The sequence below is a fragment of the Poecilia mexicana genome, unplaced genomic scaffold, assembly GCF_051168715.1.
Source record: "Poecilia mexicana isolate PSO_F unplaced genomic scaffold, ASM5116871v1 scaffold_13, whole genome shotgun sequence".
Taxonomy (NCBI): Eukaryota; Metazoa; Chordata; class Actinopteri; order Cyprinodontiformes; family Poeciliidae; genus Poecilia; species Poecilia mexicana.
Window position 1 is genome coordinate 21,316,334 of NW_028263382.1, and position 11,060 is coordinate 21,327,393.

Sequence of the window (11,060 nt, forward strand, 5' to 3'; positions counted from 1 at the left end):
TGGCACTTTGATTTCCGAATGACATGCAAAGTTTGCTTTCATCCAAAAAAAGTACTTTGGACCACTGAACAACAGTGGTCCAAAGTGCTGCTTCTCTGTAGCCCAGGTCAGGCGCTTCTGCCGCTGTTTCTGGTTCAAAAGTGGCTTGACCTTTGACCTGGGGAATGCGGCACCTGTAGCCCATTTCCTGCACACGCCTGTGCACAGTGGCTCTGGATGTTTCTACTCCAGACTCAGTCCACTGCTTCCCCCAAGGTCTGGAATCGGCCCTTCTCCACAATCTTCCTCAGGGTCCGGTCACCTCTTCTCGTTGTGTAGCGTTTTCTGCCACACTTTTTCCTTCCTACTGACTTCCCACTGAGGTGCCTTGATATAACACTCTGCAAACAGCCGATTCGTTCAGAAATTTCTTTCCGTTTCTCACCCTCTTGCTTGAGGATGTCAGTGATGGCCTTCTGGACAGCAGTCAGGTCAGCAGTCTGACCCATGATTGCGGTTTTGAGTAATGAACCAGGCTGGGAGTTTTTAAAGGCCTCAGGAATCTTTTTCAGGTGTTTAGAGTTACTTTGTTGATTCAGATGATTATTTTTATTGCTCGTTCAGAGAACCTTTTCATAATATTCTAATTTTTTGAGACAGTGATTTTGGGTTTTCATGAGCTGTTTGCCAAAATCATCAAAATTAAAACAATAAAAGACCTGAAATATTTCAGTTGGTGTGCAATGAATCTAAAATATATGACAATTTAATTTTTATCATGACATTATGGAAAATAATGAACTTTATCACAATATTCTAATTTTATGACCAGCACCTGTATATATATATATATAGTTTGTGCTACAACATCGGTTGACTGTGTAAATGGTTACACGTGAACCATGTGTTCATGAAAGCTTGTTTTATGGCAGCCTGGCTGATCTAACTGCTTCAGTTTTTTTTTTTTAATAGTCCAGTGGCTCATAAACACCCTACACATTTTATGAGGGTTTTATCCAAATCATGTAAGAAAAGTTAGGTTTTTGTCAAATTAATCAGAGACTTGTTGGGCTAAACGTACAAACCTCATAACCAGCATTCAAGGTATGCAACCATTCCAGGTAGCTTTTTGTAACCACCAACATGCTTAACACCAGGTTCAGTCGTAATTCTCTAACACGGCCGTTGCTACGTGATGAATATACATCAACGACTCTGCCAACTGGCATCAACTCAAATAAAATCTTCTTGGGATTTTCCTGTTACTACAACTACAAAAGTGTACATCTCCAACACAAGGGGAGTCAACGGAGTCTCATACTTGTGCGACACACTGTGGAAGTAGGTCTGCAGGAATGCGTGCAGTAAAAGTGGGCGAGTGTGGGGAGCTTGTTTGGCAGGTCAGCGAGCTTGAAGGATAATGACCGTGGAGACAGGGAGGTCACTGGGGTTTAGAAATGCCATTCCTATCCATGAACTCTTTGAGCCTGGTGGGAAAATCCGTCATCACTCCCGTGGCTCCCAGGTCGAACGCCCTTTGGAAATCCTCCTCGTCGTTCAGCACCCAAATGTACACCTGAAACCAGACGCGCACAGTTAATCCACGCAGAAACAACGGAAGGAGGCGTCACCCGCCTCCGTCTATATTTGAAACATGTGGGACACTTGGACATTTTCCTGGCAGCTGCATTTAAAGTACAGTAACATTTCCAAAGCAGATGTAAGATAAAAAAAAACAACAAAACAAAACAAAAAACCCTGGTCATAATCAATTAAGTTTGGAACTCAAAGTAAATAGAAGAAAATGGTAAATGAACCTATTAGTTTCATTTGATTTTGTTTTGTGTTTCTAACCATCCACTGCGTTTTAGGGCTGAAAAGCAGGTGTAGCCTCATGTACCTGTATTCCTCTGGCTGTTAAATGTTGGAAAAGAGCTTTCCTCATCAGCAAACTGCAACACACAAATACATATCCTTTAGAAAATCATTACAGCTTATACGAGGCAGGCAGAAAAGCCATTTAACTTATATTCAAAAGGTTGATTTTTGATTCATCTTTTTTTTTTTTCAAGATTTTCAACAGGGTTCAAAAATATTATAAAAGTCTGTCTATATTTCAAAAACTCTTTGAGGTTATTTCAGAAAACAACACATTCTAGTTAAGACTTTTGTTTTACCAATTAAAGCTGTTGGAGTAAAGATTTTAAAATATTGTAAATCCTATATGATTTCTTTTTTTCCTCAGATAGAGAAGGTTTCCAAATCTTTAACCAGCTGTGAAATCATCTTATGAGAAGATCAAATAAATGCAGAGATTCAGACATGGGATAGGAGCCTCACTATGTTCTGGGTCGTCAACTTGTACGTCTTTTTTTTTTTTTTTTTTTTTACTTCTGTACTATTTTTATTTTACCAGGATAAAATAGACTAAAAGCCTCTTTTTAAAGAGTGTCGTAGTGAAGAGGTGGCAACAAATACAGCACAAAAAGTTACACAGTTAAAAGAAAGTGACAAGCCATCAAAAAAAAAAACACATGCCATTCAATGTAATCAAAATATCTAAAATAAAATGTTCAGTAAGCAGGAGGAAGTCGTTTTAATGTCAGGGGCCTGTACCTGGTATAACAGGAAGCTTTTTTATAACCTGTCAATCTCTGAAATGACCAAAGCTAAAGATCCTAAAAAGTTTGTTTTAAACAGTTACTCAGTTAACTTCTGGGGAGCTGTGTGGTACTTATGTGGCTCTTGTCTGGCAGACAGACGCTTCCTTGATTTTATATCCTCAGCTTTGCATCTTTTTTCTGTGATGACACAGAAAAAAGAGACCTATGGGGTACGGGGATCTTCAAATCCAGAGCCTCATCTCTTTCCTCTATTTATATTCTACCTTTGAGCTTCATTCTTTTGAAACAAGATTTGTCCTTTCAATGTAATGCAGATGATGGTCAGGTTTGTATCCCATTTTGAAAAGAATAGCAGCTACATCTGGAACGCCTCGCTGACATCAGGCCTTCAGAGTAATATGGAAAAGGTTTATTAAGACGAATTAAGAGACTTACGTGTCTGCAAGCCAGGCGATCAACCGCTGACTCCGCGTTAATCTGCTGGGATCTTTTAGTCTGTTAAAAAAAAATAAAACAAAAAGAATCAAAATAATGCAAAAAGTTAGATATTTTAAGTGTCAGCAAAACTTGATGAATGTTTAAACTGTGTAAAAGTTTGACAGTCTTTCATTTTTAATGTGGGGAAAAAGATGCACAGCTGAATCCACCAAGTGACTGAAAGAAAAGCACAGATCAGGATATTCTCAACTCAACTTTTACAGTTGTATCATCTCTTGCACTTTCATTCATTTGTTCACAAATCCTCAATTAATAACAGAGTTGAGCCTCTGAAATCTGTCGCCTAAGCGTCATCCTTATAACTGTTCTGTAACAACCACATAAGTGAATCACATAATCTTATCGGACATTGTTTTTTTTTTTTGTTTGAAAGTGGGATGTTAAGATACCCAACGTCTTTGTGATGTCTGCAACAGTTAGTATGCAAACTCCACAAGATAATGCCGAGGTCAGAATTAGGGACAAAGAGCAGCAAACACTGGAAAATCCATTAAAGCATCGAGTTCACAGCTTGGAACAAAGGAGAAGTCAATCCTGAACCAAGTTTAACGAAGGCACAATACGTTTTGACCATCAGAGGAATCAACTTAAAGTCCAACTAACAACAGCACTGAATGAAAACGCTCCAATGCTTCAGCTCACGTCTTGGGATCTTGCAGTGAGAAACCTAACACACTCATATGTCTGATAAAGACACATAATGTGATTGAAAGATTAAAACGGATTTTTTTAAATGTTGACCTTTTCTAAAAATGTAAAGCTTGACGTAGCTTTTAGGATCAGAATCAAATTCAAATGAAACAATATTTTTAATAGAAATAAACATTTTTTAAAACTAATCAATCAGCTTTATTCCAAATTTTTTAACATAAACAATTTGTAGATATGTCGTCATTGTGCTCATGGGACAGAAAAGCTACAATTTTTTTTATTTATTGTCTCAGGGGAAAATGCTGTCATGACCCACTAAAACTGGTTAAACTCGTTATTTTTGAATCAGATTTGAGTCACAGGAGAGGCAAAGTGTTTCTCTTTAGAACCATCTTCCCTTCTTTTAAAACGCTGTTCGCCTCTCTGGAAATTGAATGTACCGTCCCACCGTCCCTCATGCGGCGCATCGAAACATTTCCTCAAATCAGCTCTTTTCTCAAGCTCTACAGACACTGCAGCTCATATGCCGTACATGTACTCACTTGGTTAGCAGGGAGGGCATGGGGATCTCCAGAAACTGCTCCTTCAGGGGCATAAAGGGCAGGAGGCCTGTGTAGAAGAGCCCGAGAAGGTGCAGCACCCTGGGAAAACTGAACAAAACTGGAATATGGGGATTCTGAAAGAAAAAAAAAAAAAAAAAGGAAGAAAATCTCAGTCAGATTGCATCAATGCAAAACTTTTAAGTCACTCTGATTGACAAGTAAAGACAGGAGCTTGTATGTTCAAAAGAAGCTGGGATGATTTCAGTACTTTTATGCGGTGTGAGAAATGCAGACAGAGTTTTATACTACGTCTAAATAAAGGACAACTAGATAATAATAAACAAATATTCAGTCAAGCAGCTTTACACAGAAGAGGTGAATTCCCTAAAATGGGTTTATTATATTGATTAAGAAAAAAAAAAAAAAAAAAAGCTAACTTTCAGGATTCTGGCACATTTTTTTCTACAAACAAACTATCAGATGGAAGAGTGATTGGACAGATTCAAAGAGAATTTGAAAATACAAACAGTTTTTAATATCTATCCAGACACATTTCCTCATTTTTGCCAAGACTATGTATGAACCCTACATTTTAAGTGCATAAAAGCAAAAAAAGAATATATATATATGTATATATGTATGTCAACTAAAACAAGGACATCATTTCATTGCAGTACCTCCTTGTAACATTTTTTGACAATATGGTTCCTGGAGTTTCCCCACACAGTCAGATCCTCTCTGTCGTACTTTACGACCAGCTCAGAAACCTGTAAAGAAAAATTTACATTTGTATTTTTCTTTTCCCACTACAGAAATCACAAGACAACGTTGTCCTCCTCGTCCTTCTTTTTAGAAATAGAAACATGTGATTTCAGTCTTTGCCTGTTTAGTTACACCATTCATGAATCATTTTACTCTTCTAACAACACACAGTTCATTAGTTTGTTCAAACTCAAACTTTTACATCAATAAAGAATCTACTTTAAAATAGCACTGCATTACTTTGCTGTGTGAATACTTGAGAAAAAACAAAAAAAAAACATGCACACACCTTCTTAATGAGTGTGTCGTTGTTGACCTTGATGTCGATGTTGATGGGAGTGTTTGGGAAGGCATCAAAGACATCCCTGAGGAGTGGGATACGTTTGTCCTCGCCGCCCTCGCAGAAACACTCTGGCCAGAGAAAGACGAGTCAAATAACACGATCTGATTCAACGGGAGCTGAATCAGATCAGCTGGAAGGGCACTCATCGCTCCTCAGCAGCTGCACGTATGTACAGTACTTGAGTGTTTGCAGTCAGACACAACCCTAAATGTGGGAATTAGAAGAACTTGGAGCACTACTTGTGAAATTAGTGGTGGATTTGCAGTTCTTACCCCTTTGAAAAGTTACACCCAGCTTGCAGAGATATGGGGGAAGTTCCTGCAAAAAGCACACAGCAGCGAAACGTTTGCAGAAATTAAAACTGCAGTCACGGTGTTTCTGTACGGTCATGACGATATGCGTCCTACATGGGTCTAAACATGAACAAACACAAATTATCACTTTTTTTTTTTAGACACATCAAGCCTGCCATGTCTATGAAGAGTGTCTATAATTTTTAAATGTACTCATATAATTTATTCTTTATGTAGATTATGAAAAATGCATAAACTGCAGTCTGCTACTCAAGTGGCCTTCACTCATAATACTTTTTATTCCCACACTTAATTAAAATCTTTTTGAATGCCTTCATTTTAAGCAAAGTTCTTCAAAAAAAAAAAAAAAAAAGGTTGTGCTTCACTCCTGCTCAAGAACTTAGCATACCAGGTTGAGACAATGAGATTAAAAACATTATTTTCAGGTCCTTGCTGTAATTTTTGAGTAGAACTTATTTAAACATAGTAATAGAGGAGCATCTGTTTTGAAGATAACTTTTAATTGCAAAACTTTTTCATGGTTTTTTTTCTCCTATACCCAAAAAATCTGTGATAGCCAAATGAGAAGGACACCAAACTGCATTACATGTTAAGGAAGCTAAAGCTAACGTGATGGAAAAAAAAAAAAAAAGTATTTTCTTTACAAACAAGATCTGGTCATTAGCCATTCACTCACAACAAAGCTAAAGAGCCTTACATTTAAAGAAAATGATCTTCAGATCCACAACACACAACAATCTCCACATTTATACACGACATGCACAACAACTTTAAAATAAACTCAGATTTAATGGAGAAGCAAAAAATGAAAATAAAAAAACAACCTTTAAATTTAACACACTTATTCAGTGAAGACGAGTTCTCTAGCAGTGAGCTTTGAAGATTCCGTTTTAGCCATCTTCACCTTAAATCCAGCAGCCATTGGGCAAGAGACCAATGGCTGCTGGTCTCTTAAATTATTTTATTGAAATAAAATAACTTAAGTTATTTATGAAGTTATTTTATTGAAAACGATTATATCTTGATACAAAATAAACCTCCCTACTAAATAAGTGCATTGAAATTAAAGCTTTTATTCTTATAACATTTTTTTAATTGAAATTATGCTGCTGCTGAAAAAAAAAAGATTTTAAAGCTTCCAACACATCTTCACCAGGATTGATACAACCTCCAAATGATACAAATTTGTCTTTTAGCTAGAAGTTCATAAACAAGGTAAACAAAGCAGAAATCTACTACAGGAAAGATTTAATCAACTAATTCCCATCAACCCACAGGTCATGATGTTAACCAGCTTGTGACACAATCAGGTGGCTTTGTGTGCAGCTCAGTTGATTACACACATGATCCAGCTCACGTCTAAAGGACTGCACTCAAAAACCACAAGATGTTTTTAACCCCAATTCTTCTTAAAATCGGACCAAAGCTGGAATGTTTTAATGTCGACAAATGTTTCTTCAATTAAGGAAGCTACAGGGATGGAGAAATATAGCATACACAGAAACTAAACAACAGATTTTGCATGTTTATAAAGAAGCACAACTCACAGCATATGTCAGGTCGCTGATGTTAGCATTGATGCCACAAAGCCTCTTCAAGTTGCCATCATGTGAGACCACAACCTGCTCATCCTTCGTCAGGTGGCAGTCCAGCTCCAGCATGTCTGTGCCGAGATCCACAGCACTGCATGAACCCACACAGAGAGCACACTGCGGTGAAGTTGTTTATAAAAGTATTGAGATCAGGGAAACTGGTCCTCTCAGTGACACTTAGGACTCCTCACCGTGATGGAGCGCATGTTCAGCAAACACAAAGATGCTCACATCCCGGGTCCAACACGGATATAAAAGAACATTCGACTCACTGTTTGAAAGCTGCCATGGTGTTCTCCAGGTTTTCTCCAGCGCCTGCAAGACGATGCATAAACATCAAGGAAGCTGCAATGTTTTCTCTGTCTTATAGAGCGGAGATAATCTACAGGGATTCATTCTGGGGGTTCATGAATGCACCATTGTTGACACTTTCAGTTAAGCCCAAAATTATTCATTCCCCCTAGCACATTTTAATTCAAGATAAGGCCTAATGATGGCCTCTTTCCACAGATCTGCTATCAGATTTAAGTTGGGATTGAACAAATGTAATTTACAGTGCTTTTCAAATGTATTCAAACTTCCCGATGCTGCTTGTATATACAATTTTTTTCTAACACTGAGATTAAATTACACACAGATACACACTCATGAGTTGATTTCTGAATGCATCTGGTCACGGAGGATTTTGTTGGGTGTATCAGATTAAAGGGGAGCAAACACAACTACATGCCACAATTTTTAGATATTTACTCAACATATTTTACAAGGCCTGAATTTTTTTGTTGTTAAAATAATATAAAAATGACTTTAAGCTTGTAGAAATTACATCACAAATTGAGCGTGAACATTACCACTGCAGTCCATAATAGTTTTCAGCTTTATTATATTGTAAGCAGTCTGTTTTTTTTTTCCTTCAGGCACAGTTTGTATCTTTTTTCATTATTTTACTCAGTTTGTGCATTTCTTAAAATCCACCTGTACATTTTTTTTTCTTTTCATTTGATCTTACTTTAGAGCCCACCTCATTTTTTATTTTATTTTGTTTGTTTTTACTTTTAATTTCTCTATTGGTATATCCACCTGCTTCTATTCACTTATCACTTTGTTGCTGATACACCTGAATTTCTCCATTAAGGGGCTATAAAGGTTGAACTCACCTCCACGATGGGAAATGTGCTTGCTGAGGAACCTCTCCCTCTTCCTCCGGTGCAGAAGAGTTGGACATTTGAGCAGCAGGGCCGAGGTGAGCACATACCCCGTCACTGTAGACACGATGTAGATAGCCGCACACATCTCCTATCAGTCCTCTGCAAAACAAACAGTTCCCAGTTAGCATCAACAGCCAGGCAGGGGTTTTAAAAGACTTACTGACCCTGTCTGTCTTCATCAGAAGCAAATGATTATTAGATGGAAGCACTGAAGGACAATCTGAGGAACAGGGAGATCTGAACCACTTCTGGGTATTTACTAAAGCGTGTTAAAGGGGTAAAGGGCTTCAGAAGGAGATTAAATTTAAAAACAGGAGTGCAGTTAATAGATATTATTGACTATTTTTGTCCTGATTAAAAACATAAATTTGACCTCTTAATTAAGCCTATGCGTAATCTTTAAAGTACACTCAAGTGCTTGTCGAGTCAATGTCATAAATTTATAAACAGTTAATTATGAAATTTATCTGAGGACATATTTGGTCAGCATTAATTAGATGCTCCGTCGTTAAGCGATGCCATTCAAACAGCATCATAATTAGGTCTTACGCAGTAGAGATAATTGAGCACGGATTGCTCTTAAAGATGATAATAATAATAATTAAAAAAAAGAGTAAAATAAAGTCAGCCTTATGGACCACATCAGGAACAACTGATGTCGATGTCCAACTAGCTTTACTGAGCTAATGGTAGCGATGATAGGGTCAAACTCTGTCGGTGGGTTCTTACCTTTGTCATCAATCACTGTGATTGCTCTCTGTTCGTTTCTCTGACCTCCTCGGCTGGGTGCAGGTCAGCGGTCTGTAGAGGTAAACTGATGTGTTGGCCTCTGCTCTACATATGCCCTGAGTCTACAACACAGCTGGAACAACATCAACCGCCGGCTGTCAATGGTACGCGCATGCGCTTTTCGCCTCTGCAAGTCCTCAGGCAATGAAACAAGCACTTCCGCTAAGAAATTTCAGAATAAAAGCTGAGTGAGCTAAATAATATAATCAAAGAAAACACGCTCATAGTTGTTTTATCTCACAATGAACAGCTTTAACATCTATAACCCTCATAATAATTCGAGGCATACTCAAATATGTAAAGTTAAATCAAAAACTAAGGCTTCCGTCAATGTGTTCTTGCCTCCGTCATAAACAAGTAGAGGCACAAACGACACGTCTGCGCCTTCGCCATATTGTGAGAGGCAAGTTCTCTCGTATTATATACTTGGAAACTGGATAACAGCTAAGTTTGTTGAATGCTATTCACCTACTAATTTTACTTATGACAACTGTGAAAGCTTTAAGAATAAAATAAAAATAGAAATTTAACAGCAATACTTGTGTTAAAACAAATGGAATAAATTGGAACCAACCAAACTTATTTTTGTGTATACAAATTTATGTTTTGTGTCGTCTTCTTAGGAACCCTAGAGAATCAACGCAGCTTGTTTGTTTTTCAAGTTGAAAGTTTTGTCCATTTACTGAAGATTTCAGTCATTACATCGTAATAGTAATACATTTCTGGAACAGTGTTCAAGTGCAGGACAGTTCAAAATGCAGACAGACCTGAAGTACTTCCTTTTTTCATTTGCTTGTTAACTGAATTACTGCTGCCCTCATGCTGGCAAACTGACGTAGAGACGTTGTGCCATGTAAAGTTGTAGGTAGCAGTGTATATTCAAAATGTTTTCTTTAACAGAGCAAGTTAGCCACATTTAATAAACAATTATCAAACTGCGTCGCTGCTCACAGAATCTTTAATTGTTTCAAAAGGCAAAAACTACAATATATTTCAAACAGTAAATTACGGTGCCATTCAAAAATGTACACTTATCTAATGCACTGACATGCAATATTAATGTTTTTTTTTAAAGTAATGATAAATTAAAGTTATATCACATAGAAGATCAATAAATCTAAAGAGGACAGGCTGTTCAGGCACAACTACAGGTGAAAACCTGCAACTCAGAGCAAAGGTCACACAAAGCACACTTATGTCTACCTGCACTCTAGAAACAGGACAATTGGATGACTCAGGTTTGAACAAACAAGTTATATTGACAGCTTAAAACAGGGAGAATAGTACAGAGAGACAATTAGCCTGCCTCCTCCTTCTCATGCTGGGAGAGGCAGCAAGCTCACCCAGCTGGATGCTGGTCACACATTTTAGTCACACACTGCTGTGGGATGGCATCCCGTTCTCGCAAGTCAGCCAGTGTGATTGTGTTAGTAGTTGCTCTAACATAAACAGCAGCACCTCCTTGCTGAGTGTTCAATTGAGAACAGGACTGAAGACATGCCATTCCATCCTTGCTGCTCTTCACTCTTGAGTCAAAAGTTCTGGTAACACTTTATTTGAAGGGGGGTGAATAAGACTGTTATGACACTGTCATAAACATGACATAACACATGTCATGAACATGAATAAGCCTTCATGAATATTTATGACTGTTGTCATAAAGCGTCATTCTGTAAATTATGACACTTTTAATACAAAGTTGACATTATTCAAAATGTCTTTGTTATGACAACTTGACATTAACCAAGAAATCATTAC

The 11,060-nt window shown here is 37.6% G+C and overlaps 1 protein-coding gene across 1 annotated transcript; it reads right to left on the reverse strand.

The window, feature by feature from the left end:
* Positions 1-897: 897 nt before the first annotated feature.
* Positions 898-9,421, reverse strand: gdpd1 (glycerophosphodiester phosphodiesterase domain containing 1). Its single transcript, XM_015009596.2, has 11 exons — positions 9,243-9,421; positions 8,463-8,612; positions 7,578-7,620; positions 7,261-7,396; positions 5,672-5,717; positions 5,346-5,467; positions 4,972-5,061; positions 4,295-4,428; positions 3,039-3,098; positions 1,880-1,931; positions 898-1,555 (listed from the first exon to the last, which is right to left on the reverse strand). The coding sequence occupies exons 2-11, from the start codon at positions 8,596-8,598 to the stop codon at positions 1,421-1,423; spliced, it is 954 nt and encodes a 317-aa protein (XP_014865082.1). The 5' UTR covers positions 8,599-8,612; positions 9,243-9,421; the 3' UTR covers positions 898-1,420.
* Positions 9,422-11,060: the final 1,639 nt, after the last annotated feature.

Bases quoted from the DNA above. Each gene is read 5' to 3' on its own strand.
- gdpd1 (XM_015009596.2), bottom strand. From the start codon at position 8,598: ATGTGTGCGGCTATCTACATCGTGTCTACAGTGACGGGGTATGTGCTC. The intron at 7,621-8,462 runs GTGAGTTCAACC...ATCGTCTTGCAG, and splicing joins GCACATTTCCCATCGTGGAG to GCGCTGGAGAAAACCTGGAG. The intron at 5,062-5,345 runs GTGTGTGCATGT...TTTTCTTTACAG, and splicing joins ACGACACACTCATTAAGAAG to GTTTCTGAGCTGGTCGTAAA.